At 42.9% G+C, this 18179-nt stretch overlaps 4 protein-coding genes across 8 annotated transcripts in view; 3 read left to right on the top strand and 1 right to left on the bottom strand.

Annotated features, from left to right (window-relative positions):
• The first annotated feature begins 31 nt into the window (after positions 1-31).
• Positions 32-3604, top strand: LOC129182717 (prokineticin receptor 1-like). Its single transcript, XM_054779162.1, has 3 exons — positions 32-207; positions 1407-1815; positions 1912-3604. The coding sequence occupies exons 2-3, from the start codon at positions 1412-1414 to the stop codon at positions 2603-2605; spliced, it is 1098 nt and encodes a 365-aa protein (XP_054635137.1). The 5' UTR covers positions 32-207; positions 1407-1411; the 3' UTR covers positions 2606-3604.
• A 76-nt stretch (positions 3605-3680) lies between these two features.
• aplf (aprataxin and PNKP like factor) lies at positions 3681-9333 on the bottom strand. 5 transcript variants are annotated; one of them, XM_054779158.1, is made up of 11 exons: positions 9209-9333; positions 8822-8933; positions 8353-8424; positions 6138-6301; positions 5869-5995; positions 5656-5779; positions 5485-5582; positions 5145-5368; positions 4957-5079; positions 4836-4882; positions 3681-4022 (listed from the first exon to the last, which is right to left on the bottom strand). In XM_054779158.1, exons 1-11 carry the CDS (start codon positions 9244-9246, stop codon positions 3823-3825), a joined length of 1329 nt encoding a protein of 442 aa, XP_054635133.1. In that variant the 5' UTR covers positions 9247-9333; the 3' UTR covers positions 3681-3822. The 5 variants fall into 5 exon arrangements, with proteins under 5 accessions (XP_054635133.1, XP_054635131.1, XP_054635132.1 ...); XM_054779156.1 differs by having other exon boundaries at positions 5437-5582; positions 9209-9256; XM_054779157.1 differs by having other exon boundaries at positions 5437-5582; positions 8822-8921; positions 9209-9255.
• Positions 9334-9451: 118 nt separating this feature from the next.
• LOC129183331 (CB1 cannabinoid receptor-interacting protein 1-like) lies at positions 9452-15308 on the top strand. Its single transcript, XM_054780443.1, has 5 exons — positions 9452-9552; positions 9977-10273; positions 12098-12336; positions 12839-12983; positions 14790-15308. Exons 2-5 carry the CDS (start codon positions 9992-9994, stop codon positions 14952-14954), a joined length of 831 nt encoding a protein of 276 aa, XP_054636418.1. The 5' UTR covers positions 9452-9552; positions 9977-9991; the 3' UTR covers positions 14955-15308.
• Positions 15309-15631: 323 nt separating this feature from the next.
• The window catches only part of ppp3r1b (protein phosphatase 3 (formerly 2B), regulatory s1ubunit B, alpha isoform, b), a 10399-nt gene continuing 7851 nt past the window's right edge, over positions 15632-18179 (top strand). The window contains exon 1 of the mRNA XM_054780017.1: positions 15632-15774. Coding sequence (XP_054635992.1) covers positions 15772-15774 — 3 coding nt within the window. The 5' untranslated portion in view covers positions 15632-15771. The remainder of the gene's footprint in view (positions 15775-18179) is intronic.

Genomic DNA, 18179 nt, shown 5'->3' with positions numbered 1-18179 from the left:
TCGAGCTGAAGAGCAGTGAAGCCAAGAAAATATCAAAGCTTTTTGAGACCCTGTGAGACATCGAGACAATGACAGAGTTTGAAGCTAATGTTCGCAACAGGGTGAAGCATCATCGCACTATTTGTCATCTTTGTTTTCTTTCTACATGAAACAAATTTGATTTTTTTTTTACCACGTTTGCTTCAGCTGTGATTTAATTCATAACAGGTACGTTGTCTGACACATTTATTATATTTCTATTAGTGTCGTAGCCATGTACTTCAGAACTACTTCATCTATTTTGTCCACATCCTAGAAGTGACACATTAATCCTCAGTGGACTCTATTAGGTACACCAGCTCAACCCGAAGAGTCAGTCTTTACAAAGACAACGTTTTGCCAGAGAGGTATTCATTGAACAATATATTTATCGTTGTGTACTGTTCCTAATATATTGACCCTCTCACGAAGCTAAGGTGGTCCAAATATTCGAAACAGTAGTAAGATACAGTACACAATAGTAAAATATTGTGTGTACCTAATATGGTGGCCAGTGAGGACACACACACACACACACAGACACAGACCGGTTGTGTAGTAAAGGTGACGTCACAGCCAACATGTAACATTCCACAGGTGTTGTCTAAAAGTATCAAGTGTGTGACAACAAGCAAACCGCCGCCAAGCGACTTCATCAACAAAAACATGACAATGAACTCACAACCCTCACTGCATTTGTGTGTGTGTGTCTTGTGTCTTCATGTCATAATGATGCTGTTTGGTAGCCTTATCTTTTGGTACCAATCACAGTGGTAGGGTCCCTTCAGGGGCGGAGCTAGACGTAGAGCAGTGTTTTTATTGGTGGACAGAGAATGGTCACTTCCTGAATGGGAAGAGGACCAAAGTTGTCCCTGGTTGTTCTCCCACTGTGTGTCCACGCTATGAGTGAAACATTTTGACTGATTTTGTAACGTCGCTGGGAAATGCAACTTTGGGCGGAGTTACCAGCAGTCACATGATGTTGTTTTGGGAACATTTGTCACGTCTTCCTGCTCTCGGTGATGCGGACAAGCCATCACATGGTCTAGTCTCAGCCTTCACAACAGCCGGTAGCATACACACAGCGTGCAGAAGAGTGCAGCTTCATGAGGAGCAATGCAAGGTAATGTAGTGCAAATAAAATTAGTAGACCGCAATATATTGTTATATATTTTTTATAATTTTTCATTGTACTTTTCTTAAAAGCAAAAAAAATCTTCTCTTGTCTCATTCTCGCAGTCCCAATCTCGTGTATCGTCTCGTCTCGTGACACTATTAGCTAATTTAGTTTGTCAGTTATAACACAAAGCTAACGTGGATGTTTTGTTCAGTTAGCTTGTTAGCAAACATGAGTTTTCAAACTGTGACATCTCGTTTTGTTTTGCCAGCGAAAATGAACGACAGCTTGTTAGTCGACGACTTTGAAGACGTGGACTATGAGGTCCCCCTGGACGACATCCCGGACACCACGCAGGGCCCCGCCTTCTTGGCGGCCAGCGTGGTCATTGCGGCGGTCCTGGTGTGCATCATGGCGGTGTGCGGCGTGGGCAACTGCGCCTTCATTGCCAGCCTGGCGCGCTACAAGAAACTTCGCAACCTGACCAACCTGCTCATTGCCAACCTGGCGGTGTCTGATGTGCTGGTGGCGGCCGTGTGCTGCCCCCTGCTGTTGGACTACTATGTTCTCAAGCAGCTGTCCTGGGACCACGGCCTCCTCATGTGCGCCGCCGTCAACTACCTGCGCACGGTCTCGCTCTACGTGTCCACCAACGCCCTGCTGGCCATCGCCGTCGACAGGTATGACTATTATGGGAACAACTTCCTGTTTGTGTATGTGTGTAAACAATAACAACTAACTTGTTGACTCACAACTTTGAATGTGTGCGTGTGCAGGTACATGGTGATCGTGCACCCTCTGAGGCCTCGCATGAAGCACCAGACGGCGTATTGCGTCATCGTGGCCGTCTGGGCGGTTCCGGTAATGATCTCCATCCCCTCGGCCGTCATGGCATCAGAGACCACCTACCCTCACGTGGGGGGCGGGGCCTCCAAGACGTTCTGCGCACAAATCTGGCCTGTGGACCAGCAGCTCTTGTACCGATCCTACTTCCTGCTCGTCTTTGTGGTGGAGTTCTTGGGCCCCGTGAGTGTCATGGCTGTCTGCTACGTCCGCATCTCCACCGAGTTGTGGTTCAAGGACGTTCCAGGCTTTCAGACGGAGCAGATCCGTAAACGTCTCCGGAAGCGGCGGAGGACAGTAGTGGTGCTGATCCTGGTTCTGGTGGCCTATGTGCTGTGCTGGACGCCGTACTACAGCTTCACCCTGCTGCGTGACTTCTACCCCACCCTCATCTCCAGGGAAAAGAACTCCCTGGTGGCCTTCTACATCATCGAGTGCGTCGCCATGAGCAACGGCGTCATCAACACGCTCTGCTTTGTCAGCGTCAGACACCGCACTCAACGTCTCAAGAGGCCGACCCGCTTCCCGCTGGTCTCTTTTGTGGCCCGCAAGTCTACAGATGGGGCTGAGGCACGCACCTCCTCGCTGAGGGTGACCGAGGATGTGGAAGGAGCTCGGTCCGGGTAGGACTCCAGGTATTAATCTTAGCCAAGTCCAAAGGTCTTGACGGCGTCCTGGACTTTTATCAGCTGAAAATAGGCCAGCTGTTTCCACGGCGACGTCACGCCTCCCCACTGAACTGACTGAGTCATTCATTGGGACACTTTCAGATCTTTTCTGGTCTTTTGACAAGCCCCAGTCCACTGAGGTGGTCTACACTGAGGTGGTCCTCGATGAGCATGACGATGAGGTACAGGTGTCAATTAATGCTATCATTAGCATAGCGCTGTTGAAGCTGCAGGTCATGTGAGAAAGTGGTCGGAGCCTTGAAAGACTTGTCAGCAGGGGTCAGAGGTCAGGAAAAAGGGGAAAGGGAAAAGTGAGGAGTTCCCTCAACCAATGATAACACACCCATCCATTTTTTGCACTTATTCTGCTCAGTAGAGTTTGGAAACCGACCACCTGTCAATCACAGGGTGGTCACTGAATGGTAATCAATAGGATGAATGACCAGTAAATACTAAGAATAATTAATAGTATCAACACCAATCAATAGCACGAATGATTCGCCATTAATTATACAAGTATCAGCGCTTTTGATTGACAGCACACTGACATATTGAGAGTCCTAATAAAATTATTATTCACGTTATATAATAAAGTCAGTTGTGATTGTAATAAAATGAGTCATAGTAATATGAGATTTTGATACAATACAATGATATTATTCAGGTTGTAAACTAAGTAAAGTCAGTAAAGCAACTATAATCAAGGTGCAGCAGGTCCATGTCCAAAGAGACCAGTTTCCTGTTGATTCAGTCATCCATTACTTCCTGTCAATATTCCATTAGTGCTGACAAATAAATCAAAGCCAACGGATACCACCACAACATTAGGTACTTACAAAGGCATGAGAGTCAAAATATTAGGAACACCTTCATTCACCAAAATGTGTTTTTGTGGAAGTGTTTTCAGTTTTTTGTGTTATCATACCAACTAAATATAACGAGACATGAAATAAATCAACACGTGACTAAAAACCCTCTGCTACGTCAAGCCTCTTTGACAACACAACTAACAAGTCACACATGGTGATGAGATGTCACATGGCAACAAGGTGTTACAACTTTTATTTTGACATTCAGCGTCCACCTGGCACTTCCTGGTCCATGTGTAAAAACATGATGTCTTTTGTCCAGTGACCCACAGGTTTTGTCTTTTATTGTGAAAGTCCAGCATCAGGGCTACTTCCTGCCGCTCACGAAGGCCGCCGCTTCTCTCTGCAGCCGCGTCACGTCCTCGCCGCCGTCGTCGTCAGATTCGGCAGGGACGTAGTCCGAGTCGTCGCCCGCGTCCTCGCTGTCGTTATTGATGAAGCTGTCCTCTGAGTCCTCGTGCTCGTCGTTGGCCGACGGCCGTTTGGGAGGGGCCCGCGTGGAGCGAGCTGCGAGGAAGATGTCTTTGTATTTACCCGTGTGATCTTAGATTTCATTACATCAGGGGTGTCCAAAGAGCGACCCGGGGGCATTTGTGGCATGGGGCTGTCTTTTTGTTGGCCTGTGGCACATTCTAAAAATAGAATCTAACAAGGAAACGCAGTAGTAATTTTGAAAGAATAATGTCAAAATATTAAGAGAAAAAAGTTATAATGTAACGAGAAAAAGTTGTAATTTAACGAGAATAACATATATATTATGAGGGAAAATCATGTCATTTTAGTAGCATAAAGTTGAAATATTAAAGAAATAATGTTTTTTTTTCCCCATAATATAAGAAACAAAACAAAATACTTTTGCAATTCTGGAAAATTTGGTTGGAGAAAAAGTTAGAATATAGGAATAAAGTCAAAATATTATGGAAATAGAGTCATAATTACAAGAAGAACATTTACATAAAGAAAGTTGAAAGTTGTCAAAAAAAAAGCACACATAGCAGAAAAAAAGGGCTGTAATTTTACGAGAATAAAGTCAAAATATTAAGACAAAAAAAGTCATCTTCTAAAGAGAAATAAATTCGTAATATTATAAGGAAAAATAATTTCATTTCAGGACATACAGTTGAAATATTAAAGAAAAAATGTTGGACAAAACGTTTGGACACCCCTGCATTACAACATCCAGACTCTTTCTTTTCTATTTCATCTGTTCCAGGGTCAAACTGTGGCTATGATATTTGTAGCAGACAGGAAGTTAGCTGCAGGTATAGTACTAGGTCTATTGACTTACAATGAAGCAGGTGACGACGTTGTCATAGTTACCTGCTCTCTTTGTGTGCTTGTACTCTTTGCGATGAAGAGGATTCTTCCTGGGGGGCAAACAAAACGCAGAGTGAAATAGAAATGTCCTCAGGTTCTGGATGATGAACACGTCGCCTCTTACCTGTAGCAGTCGGTGCCGTAGGGACACTCGGGTCGCCCTTCCTCCTCCTGCTGCTCCTCCTCTTCCTCCTCATAGTCGGAGTCTCCGGGGTGGCTGGACTCTCTGAAGTGAAGCGGGTTCTTCCTGAAAGGAGCAACATGGAGAACATTGTTAGGAGGAAGTGTTGCAAAGCGACCAGGACAACAAACCTGTAGCAGTCTTTCCCGTAAGGACATGGACTTCTGAGTCTGGAGGCTGACTCCTTCTTTTCCTTGTCTTTGCTGCCGTTTGTCTCCTTGCTCTGTGATTGGCCCACGTCATGCGCCCGCCTTGCCGCATCTCTGTCCACGACGTCTTCCCGCTGCGTTTCCGTGGCCAAGCTGTTGGCGTCCTTCTGTGAGCTGACACGACTCCGGTGTGATGACGGGACGTCCTGAAAGTGGACATGTTCAGTGTACGTACACATTTATGTATTTATTTGTTAAATGGCGCCATCTCAACTGTCTTTAGACCAGCTGTCTGTCCTGTGTCCTTCCTCCTCCTCTTCACCTTTGGCTTCTCCTCATCCTCGCTGAGCTCCGCCTCCTCAGGTAAGGAGCTGGTGGGTGTGGCCTTTTTGGTGGCTATTTGCCTTTTTTTCTTTGCAGCTGTGGTGTCAAAAAGAAAGACCCGATTGTCCACAAACATTTATACTGTATGTCCACTTCTTCTTTGTGCTACCTTGTGGGCTGCAGGAGGCGGAGGCTGCAGCGACCGCCATCATCCACGAAGGTAACACTCTTTTTTTAACGCGAGGTGAAGGTGAGGCTACTTCCACTTCCTCTTTTGGGCTGACTTTTCCACTCTGGTTGCATCATTACGGCCACAAAAGAAGAAGAACTTTGTAAAGCTTTCATTTTCAGTGACAAGTGTTCCTGTTAACGAGACACAAACCTTATAAGTTCCGTCTCTTGCGAAGGACGTGTCCTCCATAGGAGCATCGCGTTCTGCTCCTAGAGGAAGCAGGGAAGTGGCCTGCGGTGAAACAGGAAGTGGGTCCTGCTCCAACATAGCGCTTCCCCTGCGGACATGTTGAGCACAGCTTGTTAACATGCGAAGTGTCGTTTGATATCCACGTTTCATCAGTATGATGAATAAACATCTGCTACACTTCACATCAAAGATGGACACTTGACGATCTCATCAACTTAATCAATTCGTACCTGAGGGGGCTGTCCTTCCCACCCAGTGACACCACGCGGTACAGAAGCTGGCCTGGTAGGAGCGAAAACACGTCGCCATGGTCAAGGGGGCACCACACGTCCTTTTGCAGGGGTTGAGGGTCATCGGTGAGGGATGACTGAAGAAAACACGGGTTCAAGTGGGTCTGAACGGAACACACATGGAACATGTCCTTATTTGGAAGCTTTGAAATAGAAATAATCAGCAGCAAGGCCGAGTGGTTAGCATGTTGGCCACACAGTCAGGAGATCGGGAGGACCAGGGTTCGAATCTCCGCTTTGGCATCTCTGTGTGGACATTGCATGTTCGACACAGTGTGTGCGTGGGTACCGGGTACTCCGGTTTCCTCCCACATTCCAAGGTTAATTATGTTAATTGGCGACACTAAATTGTTCATGGGTATGGTTGTAAGTATGAATGTGAGTGTGAATGATTGTTTGTCTATATGTGCCCTGCGATTCACTGGTGACCAGTCCAGGGTGTACCCCGCCTCTCACCCAAAGTCAGCTGGGATAGGCTCCGGCATACCGCCACGACCCTCATGAGGATAAGCGGCATAGAAAATGGATGGATGGACACTTTATTAAGTGTACAGGCAATGTTTTATGTCACATTTTTACATTCTTCGGTGTCATGCAAGTGTAAAAAGAATGATGATTCATTCATTTGAAGACACTTTCAGGCTCACAGCTATAAGGTCTCATGGAATGCAGCTGGGAACTCTGAAGTTTTGTGTGACTCACTGTATCTTGTATTGGCCCTGAGCAGTTTGGGGTGACAGGAGCGGATTTAGTGCCTGGCTCAATTATGAGTTTTAAAATTTCATAAAAGCGAAATGCTTGGTGTGGCAGCAGAAAATTTACAGCCACTTTCAGCTTCCAGTGTTTGGCCTTGGCTGAGATCCGTGCTCTCTCAAGTATACTCATAGTTGTTTTATTCCTTTACCGATAGTTCTTTTATCCCTTTACCAATAGTTCTTGTCACCATGCCAGAAAGTATGCATGAAATATATATTACACATAGGAGTCTGCTTGTCTGTATACATGCTATCATGTACCATATGCTGTCCATAATATGTATTACTGCATTATTACACCTCTCAACATTTGCATTCACATCTGTACACAGACAAACATGTCACATCTTCATCCAAAAGTAACATAAATCAAGGCACAAGGAACACAAATGTATTCTTATATACCGTAATATTCTTATATAATATTATATATTATAATGATATTCTTATATTATATTCTTATATAAAATATGTCAAACATTAATTATCTACTCAAAACAACAGTACTCATTAAGAGTATTGTTACATTACAACAATTTTACTCAAGAAAAAGATATGTGATGTTACACATATCGGTATCGGTTGATCTCGGAAACGGAAATTGAGAGTTGGAAAATATCGGCTTATTGGCTATCAGCAAAAAAGCCAATATCAGACATTCCTATTTATTTGTATGCACTTACAGCGCAGCCTTGCCACATCCAATACGGCGGCGGACATTGATGTAAGGCTCAGTGCTCGATGCGGCGTCTTCATATATGGTTTTGACAACAGCACTTAGTTGTGAGCTCTGTCATCACTCTGCTTACTAAATAAATAGTGACCTCTTCCTCCCAAACTGGTGAGTGACATTGTGTTAACTACATGATTTTATGTTGTTGATGTTGATTTTGCAATTCTGCAATGTTGACAGTAAAAACTCCACATTGGCTTTCAATGTAGGGAAAAAAAACATACTGATGATGGCTGATATCACATTTTTATGTCAATATCACGGCCCGCACGGTGGTCTAGTGGTTAGCATGTTGGCCACACAGTCAGACAACCCTAATGTTAGGCTAATTGGCGACTCTAAATTGTCCATAAGTATGACTGTGAGTGTGAATGTTTGTTGGCTGACCCTGCCTCTCGCCCAAAGTCAGCTAGGATAGGCTCCAGCATACAAGCAAACCAGTAAAAACCCAGTAAATACCCCCGTGACGCTAATGAGGATAAGTGGCATGGATGTTTGTGTGGCACCGAGTATTTGTGAACTCTTAGTGTGCATGATGGCCATTAATAGCAACAACTCTCAGACGATTCATTAATTATCACTGTAATCAGTCATCTTCACTCCTTGTTGAATGACGTGAAGCATAGTGCTGTCATGCACATGACATTGTCTCAGTGTTTGAACTTACTGGTTTGAGGCGAAGTTGTCCGTTGTTGTTGTCCAACAGCCCATGATGTCTGGACACTCTCTTGTCACTCACCTGAGATACACAATACTAAATGATACAACAAGCTACCGGTATTACATCCCAAGCATGTAGGGAGGAAAACATGAGAAAGAAATTTGAAAATGTCTTAGTAAACTGCTCAGCTGATGCTTAAGGTAACAGCGGTAAATTTACACTGAGAAACTGTGGAGGTGTGAAGTGAAAATGTGCACTAAATGTCTTTATTTAGTCTTTACATATGTTTGATATTTTCTGACATGAGGGTGGTTTAGTTTAGAGAGGGTACAGAATATTACAATGTCACAGTAACACAAGCTACATGTGAAAGTGAATGAATATTTCATTTCATCAGGCTTGTGTCCCTACACATCAAATATCTATGTTGCACAAACGACACAAATAAAAGATTGTAAAGGTGAGGCGGACTCACTCCAAGCAAAGGACCACGGCCCAGCACCGTCTCCCCCGGGGGCAGGTGGATTGGGTCCCCGCCATGCACAGGGATCAGGTCGAAGCTGGACATTTGCTTTCTGCAAAGTAGACTGTAAATGTAGAAAATGTAGTAACTGAAATACTATGCAAATTAATTTATTAACAAATACAATAACAGTGAGAGAATAGATTTTAGTTCGCAGTTAATCTGCATTTGAAGATGCTGCTGATCGCTTCAAGCTGAAAATAAAATGTCAGAAAAACTTACAAACTTTAGGCTGTGATAAGTGTTGGATACGTTTTTCTCACAGACTGACGCCTAAAGCAGCACCAACACCAACAACAACAACAACAAAAAAGTACTTTTGGTCGGCGCCACACTCACAGCAGGACTTCCGTAGGGGAAAGAAAGCGCATGCTCATAAGTGGACGTTCTCGTCTAGAGCGCTTCCTCGTTTGGCAATTTTTTTTTAAATTTATTATCAAACTTTTGGTCGTCCAATACACCTTGATATTAAATATATGAAAGAATAAAGTAAAAGCACGTAGCAGTCTATTTTACATAAAGTAGTTTTCAACATAAAAGGAGGCGTTTTTGGATGGGTGTGTCCATTGCAGCGTTGACTCTCTTGATACGCATGCGCACTGCAGCTACAGCCTGGCGACGTCAGATGTGTGTAAACAACTATCAGACATTTAAGCAGTCGGCTGTCAGACAACACGCTTAAGGTGAGTAAAAATACGGCACACTCTCGTTTCTTAGTAAGCCCTGGCTGGAAAATGCTTTCTTCAAGTAACAACAAGTCCTATTTACTATTTAAATCAGTAAAAATGTAGACGTTATACATGCTAGTTTGCTAGCAAGCTAACGGAGTCTCGTGTTGCTAAACGTGATTTGGAGCTTCGAACTGCCTGCTTCTTTTTCTGCTTAAAAATAATATTTTTAAAGCTTTGGTTCTTCCTGTGACTTATTTCCTAAGAATCGTGGTTTGTCTGGGGTTGCATATATGTCAAAATGCATCATTTGTTATTTATCACTGTACACAGTTTTAGCAAATACATAACTAAACATTGTACTTCATAGCATTAATGAGTACTTATTTGGCACAAATGTAAGGCTGCCAACAACAATAACTCCAATACTGTGCTCCAGGTCGTTCGAGCGACTATGCAGCATGAGCCCACAAGGACCTCACCTGTCTTCTTGCTATGTGATGGACGAGCCTGCCTGCTGTCTCACAACTTTGCTGAGAGTCTGCCGACTGAGATGAGCGTGAAGATCTTTGGCGAGCTGGATGCGGAGAGCCTCTGCAGCGCCTCCAGCACCTGCAAGCTGTGGCACGACATCATTGAGGACAGCGAGCAGCTGTGGAGGAGACAGTGTCTCCTGGTTAGAGCTGTCTGTCAGAGGGAAGTGGACAGCGACCGCAAGGACGGACTCTCTTGGAAGGTGGGTCACAGTGTAATGGATGCCAGCTGATGCAGCTGTACTTTGGAAAACGCCTTAAGAGTCGTGCTGGAAATCAAGTTGACAGCTCAAGCTCTTAGCTCAGTGGTCTTGACTGTTGTTTGGTGGACCCTGGTTCGAGCCCTGGGCATTCAAAGGGGAATACATGTTACATTTGTTGGAAGTCGGCTGAGATGTTTGTCTATATGGCAATGTTTACCTCCAATCCAGCAGGGGGCAATAATGTGCATTACAAAGTGGTTAACTATCACCAAACACGTCTAGTTGAAGAAAACTTAATAAGAGAGATGCTCGATATTGGCGTTCTAACCAATATCCAGTATACCAATATTGTCCAGCACTTCATTACCAATACCAATATCAACCGGTACTGATGTATGCAGCAGCTCTTCCCTCAAGGGAAAACTCCACTTTTTTGGAATTTTGCCCATCATCCACAATCCTTATGTGAGACATGAACACACATCTTTCTCTTTTCCGTGCATTCGAAAGATATAAAAACATTCCCCTTACAAAGCCCACAACTAAAACACCTCCAAAAACCTCCGTTTTATGGTTTTATATCCCTGCTGTAACCATGTAGTAACAGGTACATTCATGGTAACATGTGATACTTACAACTTGCCGTACTTTGGTCGTTCCTGGAACTTCCTTCCTGAGTGCATTGATTTTGCATAGCAACATAGAAACGTACGCCTACACCTAGCGTTAACTTTTCCAAACTCAAAAACAAAAACACAGCAGCTATGGCCGCAGCTCCAATATGTAGGGTTACCTTTCGGTAGTAGCCTGAAGCTTTGTGAGCGCGGCACTGACTGGCCACGAGCGAGTGTGTGGTGAAGCTAGTTGCTAGCTGGCTAGTAGCTAGCCGATGTGGTGTGGCGAGGTGCCACTACTTCAATAAAGTAGTTCTTTGGCGTAACAATCTTAATAACAATAATAATAACAATTTCGCTGTAGCATGGTTAACATGTAGGTCACATTATGTAAATGGTGTGTTGTTGGTATTATGCTCTTATGACTGGTACTCCAGTGTGTTATTGCGGTCGGGTCATATTTTTGTGAGAAAACTTCCTCTGATGTGTTTGTTTGCTTGAATTTGCAGTGTATTGTACAGATTGTATTGCATGTCAAAAGTGTTGCATGCACTGACAGGTGGTTCTCGTGAGGAACTACACTCGCAGCTGCCTGAAGAGAAACTGGCTGACTGGTCGATACAGCAACGTAATGTCAGCTGATGAGCTCAGAGACAGCAAGATGGTCCCGCTGGATGCCGAGACCTGGGGAGAGATCTTGCAGGCTGAACTGGACCGATGACATCATCATCTTTATATCTTACTTGTCCTTCTAATTTATACCTTTTATTTATCTCCATCAATCGTCAAAACTTTTGTACATACATGCGTGTGTGTGTGCGTGCGCGTGTGTATGTGTATATATATCTATATACTACTTTTAAGAATTTTTTTGACAAGAAAATGTGATATGAATGTCAGTTTGCTCTCAAAAAAAGAAACATACTATTTCTAATAATCAGGGCCATTTAACTGTTAAACATCAAACTATACGGTGATTCGTCACTCCAGTTGCATGCTGTAAATAAGAAGTGATTTAATAAATCACATTGTTCACAAGTTGTTGCTCTGACATGGTAACACTAACTGAACCTTTTCTGCTCTGTTGTGCTGTGATTAAAATGTACTTCATTCTAATATTACTGCTATGCATTTGCTTAAAAAAAAGCTAAGCTCTTATTGTGAAGTCTCCGTCCGGAAGCAACGTTGTTGAGCACCTTATGTTTGACAGTGGTCCTCCTCAGCATCGCTCAGCCTCCTCGAAAACTGGACCCCCACGAGAGGCGTCAAAATGGACGACGTGCCGGCCATCGTCAACATCTCCATCTCGCTGAGGATCCAGCCCAACGAGGGTCCCGTCTTCTTCAAGGTGGACGGGACCCGCTTCGGCCAGACCAGAACCATCAAACTGCTGACGGGATCCAAGTACAAGATCGAGGTGGTGGTCAAACCTGGAACCGTCGAGGCCACGTAATGTATTTCACATATTAAGAAATAGTTACGTTTTTGTTAGTTTTGTTGTTGGCATGCTGGTGTGCAGCTTAACCAAACACAACCGCGCACAGATTGACGTTTAATGAAGACAAGTGAATTTAAAAAAACTACAACCCTTCATTTGGGCCTGAAGTCCCACGTGACCTCATGAATAAATGACGTCACATATTCACGCTCGCGCACACGCCTGGCGACCTTAAAATGACTTGAATGGATTAATTATTGTTGTTTTGGTGTCGTGACACACCCAGCTCACAGCACCTACCTTAGCCTGTCAGAGGTCCTGTTAGCAACAAGAGCCTAAAAAAGATTTCACAATCAGTTGTTGAAGTTGTCCCACTTTACCGGATTCTGTGTAAAAGGTGGATTCATGTATTGTGTTCTGTTACAGCTCTGATGGGGCTAATTACTGGGTTAGTTACTTAGTTACATCGTTAAGTGTGTTGTTATAATTCAGTGTTCACTGTGTTTGTTTCAGCAACATGAACATCGGCGGCATCGTGTTCCCTCTGGAACAACAGTCCAGAGACGACGACTCTGTGGTGTATCACGGCAAATACGACACTGAAGGCGTCCCTCACACCAAAAGTGGAGACCGGCAGCCCGTCCAAGCCAGCATTGAGGTAAACAAGGTCTATTCAAGTGGTGATTGATTGACAGTACTAGGGATGTTAGGTACTCCATCATCCTCGCTTTTAAGGCTACAGTTCGGTTCATTGTGGTAAGTCAACAAAATGCAAAACATAAAACTGCTTAGCTTTTTTGTAAACCACTTCAACGATCTTTCAAATGAAACATAAATATCTGTAAACTGCAAGTAATACTCAAAATTCTCCGATATACAAAAGTACAAATTATGTGTAATAGATTAGAATGTTTCTGCTTAGGAAAGTGCAATGATGCAGACAAGTGCAACAGTAATAGTTTGAATGATCCTTTTATATTTTAGTAAAGTTCCTTATTGGGGGAAGTGCACTATTAATGGTTCCAGCTTGTAGCCCCCTCCGTTCCCCATCTACTGTACAATGGCAGCAGACTGTTTTTCATCTTTTCCACATATTTTTGATTGTATACGTGTTTCAAGTGTTCAAAAACAGACAACTTTAACGACAGAAGAGGGTTTTCAAGCTCTGGCTTCTCCTTGGCACTATTGCTAGACATGACTTCCGCTAGCCAAAGGCTGCCCTGCACTGTATTTGTTTACAGAGTTGACACGTGACGCTTCCTGTCCTTCGTTTAAAGGGATAGCTCAGATTTTTGACATGTGATTGTATGACATCCCCATCAACAGTGCACTACAGCAACAGTGACTTACCCCCCCACTTGGTTCCGTGAGTCCAGTTCTGGTCGAAGATCCGTGACAAGGAACGTAGTTCCCCTTAGTCTTAGTCTTCCGCCGCAATGGAGCGCTGCGGACATCTTGTTTACGTATGTGTTCCACATGAGAAGAAGATGCGAGCAATGCGAATGTCATCCAACTTCATGTAAAAATAAAAAATCCAAACTATCCCCTTTAATTTTTACCGTCTGGGAAATTGGTACACCTCTGGGCTGTATAATCCAATTACAAATACAGTGTAACCTGGGTTAGCGTCCGCCCTGGTTAGCGTGTTTTTTGGTTGACAATCTGCATTGATTGTTGTGCGTTTTTCAGTTAGCGTACAATATTGCGCGCGTCTTGTCGTGTTGTCAAGACACTGTCTGAGTCCAACTGTGTTCTTAATGTGCTTTTAATGACAAAACGTCCTTGTTAGCGTCTTATTAGCGTGTCACTACATGGAAGTTAGCTGAGCCTCAAACATTTTAACACAAAACAGGTTTTATAGTTTTACAATTATAGTTTTACATGCGTAAAACAATTCTGAATGCATATAAATGAGGAATGACAAGATGTAGCAGCGACATCAACACGGACACCACCTTCCTGTTTTGACATAAGTTATTTCTTGAATTCACATTCTTTATGAAATTGCTGGCACTTGCAACTTTCTTTGGCTCCATTTGGGGTTATTGAAGTGAGAAACACTTTTGAATTCATGAAATAACTCATGGCTAAACAGGAAGGTGGTGATCTTGCTGCCACATGGTGTTGGAGTCAGACCATCTGGAATGAATTAATGACGCTAACCAAGGTTTTACTGTACATGTACCATCATATCCCTAATTATTACTTTGCTGATTAACTTGATCACAATCTGTAATGACGCCACATCTGTATTAATAGCCTCTGCTCTAATAATCAACCTCCAACTGCCTGCTTTTTTGATAGGACCCAAGGATAAAAGAACACACATTCTATTGTCTGCGTGTCTTGCCACACCCTGACATCAGTAGATGTAACATAAAAGCCTGTTACGCTCTGCAGTTGTGTAAATCCAGGCACTGTTGTGTTCACATGCTAAGTTTAGCATCCTTGTGTGTTTGTTCAGTTCAACAAGGCGGGCACGTTTGAGACGGTGTGGCAGGCCAAGTATTACAACTACTACAAGAGGGAGCACTGCCAGTTTGGGAACAAGTTCAGCAGCATTGAATACGAGTGCAAACCCAATGAGACGCGAACCCTCATGTGGATCAACAAGGAGGCCTTCAATTGAAGCTGGCAACGTCGCGTACAAGCGTGCTATTGCTCTTGTTTGATTTGCCACACTGGACTCTCAATACGGACCAAGATTTATTTATTGATGTTATTTATTGTGAGGGGAGGTTTGTCGTGTATCTAATGGTGTAAGATGTTGCTTGTGAATTGTGTGACCAGAAGTAGAAGACACAGCAAACACTACATGATGGGAAGGACAGTCATCATGTGTTTGTTTGCTTCTTTTCCTCTTTATTTTTTCTTGCAAAATTAAGTTGTTTCATTGGTTTTTCATGACTTTTCATCAAACTCTGTTGTTTTGTCATTAAGTCATTATTAAAAAGCATCTGACAATAAAGACTTCCAACCTTCATCATCTTCTGGTCCTTTTAGTATGCTCCACATGACAAACATTTAGTATAGAAATATTTAGCCATACCTTTTTTATTAGCGGTCAACTGACTAGTACTTATATATATATATATATAAGTACTAGTCAGTTGACCGCTAATAAAAAAGGTATGGCTAAAAGGTATATATATATATATATATATATATATATATATATATATATATTTTTTTTTTTTTTTTTTTTCTTTTAGTTGAAAGTGAAAAGTAGTTCGCTCACTAGCAGGGAGTAACCAACAGTGGAAGTGAAGTGAAACGGCTTCTGTTGAATAGACGAGCTTGGTCGGTGTAAGCCCCTCCCCCTCTGCAGTGACTAGCTGTCCTAAAAGTCCCAGTCTGTTCTCAGGACCTGTCTTCATCAAGAGCACCTCTACTAATTCTAGTCATTCTATTCATTCTAACATCTCTACCACCTCGACCATCGCATCATGGTAAGACACGTCATGTGTGACCAGTGTAAAGCCGACAGACATTTTAAGTTGTGTGCCTCTCCATTAGCCGCCTTTAGCTCGGTGTCGACATCAAAATAAGGCCTTAACTTTGTGGTCGTGACTTCATGACAGCGCGGCTTCGTCTGTGCTTGTCTGCTTCTCTTTCGACCTGGCTTTTTTGCAAATGTCCGCCTGTCAAGGATTTTGTGAGGAGCCGATGAATATTTAAGCCCGTTAGGTCTGCTGTTGTTTATGCTAAGATTAGCTTAGCTAGCTGCGTCAAGAGAAGCGGAAGTAGGCTAACGCATCAACCAAAATAAAAGCGTATATAAAAGGTGCTCTCGCCCACACACAATCATAAATCACGTGTTGGTCAACGTATTATGGAAGGTCTTCATGCAGCACTTCCTGTTTGTAATAGTGATATTGTATTACTGTAGCGCCCTGCTTTTTGCGGGGCTACATCCGGGAATGGTAGTATTCGATACACCCATGAAAATTCTAATCTATTTTTGGCACACAGCTCGCTCCCTGCCCCTCAAAACCCTCCTGCTACTTGACATTGATGTTTATCTCCGATGTTGGATCACCATTTGCAATAAAAGTGGCTTTTGTAATTATTACAGATTCAGCTCTAGAACTGGACACTCCCCTTCTCTCTTCAGTTGCCATTGTTCACTCGTGACACACTCCAGGTTTAAGCCATAAATATGGCTCACACACTTATTTAGTGCATTTAAAGTATAAAATGTATAGTTACTAATGAATGATAATGCAAGATGATAGATGAACAGATGGTATTGGGGTCACGGTGTAGCCTTTAGCCTGGTCGTCAGGCTAGCAGCACATTTCTCCAAGCTGCTTCTACATAATCCACACTGCTTCCCTGTTCTACTTCCAGCAAAGACTTACGATCATATATAAATTTGTGTTCACCTTGCTGCATGTTTTGAGGCCAGACTGAGGCTAGAGTGCTTTCGTAGTTGTGTTTCCCATACATTCATTTATTTGTGGTTGATAGGTAAATTTGGGTCACTACTGAAAGATTTCTCGCTATCTTTTCAATTTGGCACAATGTGCTCACATTCCCATTATAATGATTTACATGAATGGCTTGTCGTTACAACCTCGGCCAGTAGATGGCATTGTAGCTCTATTGCAGACACACTTTCGGCCTGCTCTTTGAGTTGCAAGCAACAGCCACCAAATAGCTTGACAGCACGATGCAAATGGAGAGAGGGTGTTCAAACAGAAGTGCAGTCTTGGTGGTGCAAAACAAAATCGATACACAACACGTAACAATTAAGTTGACACACAACAATGAACTACCATTAAATGTGGGTAACAACTCCTAAACGCTAACAACAAATACTAACTGTTGTTTACAAAGGAACCCCAATGCATGCTATGTACTCCACCGCCACCACAGTTTGTGGGAAACACTACATAGCCAAACAACCTTTTGCAACCCACGAGGCACACAACAATGGTGCGTTTCAAGGACCGCCGAACAAAGTGTGAAATCTGTGCTTGATTGAAAAAACAATATCAGTGAAGCAAAATGGCATAAAAATGTAGAAATGGTGGGTTTCCTAACAGTGGTACTTTCAGACTGTACATTTTACTTGTATTATCACTTATGTGACTTATGGTGAATGAGATGAGTTTTCTGCCGAAAAAAAATTATAATTTTTTTTTGTAAACGATTGCAAAATTGCAGGACCATGAATGCTGATTCTCAAATGTGCGGGGATCCACTGTATGTTATACATTTATATGTACAGTGGTAAAGTGTTTGCCCCCTTCCTGATTTCTTATTTTTTTGCATGTTTGTCCAACTTAAATGTTTCAGATCATCAAACAAATTTAAATATTAGAACTAACAGAACTGAACACAAAATACAGTTTTTAAATGAAACTTTTTATTATTAAGGGGGAAAAAAATCCAAACCTACATGGCCCTGTGTGGAAAAGTGATTGCCCTCCCTGTTAAAACATAACTGCGATTAATTGAGATCTGTCAATCTGGAAAAGTTTATAAATCCTTTTCTAAAGCTTTTGGGAACAAAGCACATTGAGAGCCATTATCCACAAATGGTGAAAACAGTGGTGAACCTTCCCAGGAGTGGCCGGCCAACCAAAAACGGTCTGTTTGGCAGAGTTCCAAGACCAAAATCACTGCTGAACAAAAAGAACATTAAGCCTCCTCCCAATTTTGCCAGAAAACATCTTGATGGTCCCCAAGACCTTTGGGAAAATACTCTGTGGTCTGACGAAACAAAAGTTGAACTTTTTGGAAGGTGTGTGTCCCATTACATCTGGTGTAAAAGTAACACTGCATTTCAGGAAAATAACATCATACCAACAGTAAAATATGGTGGTGGTAGTCTGATGGTCTGGGGATG

The sequence above is a fragment of the Dunckerocampus dactyliophorus genome, chromosome 6, assembly GCF_027744805.1.
Source record: "Dunckerocampus dactyliophorus isolate RoL2022-P2 chromosome 6, RoL_Ddac_1.1, whole genome shotgun sequence".
Taxonomy (NCBI): domain Eukaryota; kingdom Metazoa; phylum Chordata; class Actinopteri; order Syngnathiformes; family Syngnathidae; genus Dunckerocampus; species Dunckerocampus dactyliophorus.
Note: the sequence above shows the minus strand (reverse complement) of the source record. Positions and strands in the feature narration are given on the sequence as shown.

Bases quoted from the DNA above. Each gene is read 5' to 3' on its own strand.
- LOC129182717 (XM_054779162.1), top strand. From the start codon at position 1,412: ATGAACGACAGCTTGTTAGTCGACGACTTTGAAGACGTGGACTATGAG. The intron at 1,816-1,911 runs GTATGACTATTA...GTGCGTGTGCAG, and splicing joins CTGGCCATCGCCGTCGACAG to GTACATGGTGATCGTGCACC.
- aplf (XM_054779156.1), bottom strand. From the start codon at position 9,246: ATGAGCATGCGCTTTCTTTCCCCTACGGAAGTCCTGCT. The intron at 6,302-8,352 runs GTAAGTTCAAAC...TGTTCCGTTCAG, and splicing joins GACAACTTCGCCTCAAACCA to ACCCACTTGAACCCGTGTTT. The intron at 5,080-5,144 runs GTTTGTTGTCCT...TGCTCCTTTCAG, and splicing joins TACGGGAAAGACTGCTACAG to GAAGAACCCGCTTCACTTCA.
- LOC129183331 (XM_054780443.1), top strand. From the start codon at position 9,992: ATGCAGCATGAGCCCACAAGGACCTCACCTGTCTTCTTGCTATGTGAT. The intron at 12,337-12,838 runs GTAATGTATTTC...TGTTTGTTTCAG, and splicing joins CCTGGAACCGTCGAGGCCAC to CAACATGAACATCGGCGGCA. The intron at 12,984-14,789 runs GTAAACAAGGTC...GTGTTTGTTCAG, and splicing joins CCGTCCAAGCCAGCATTGAG to TTCAACAAGGCGGGCACGTT.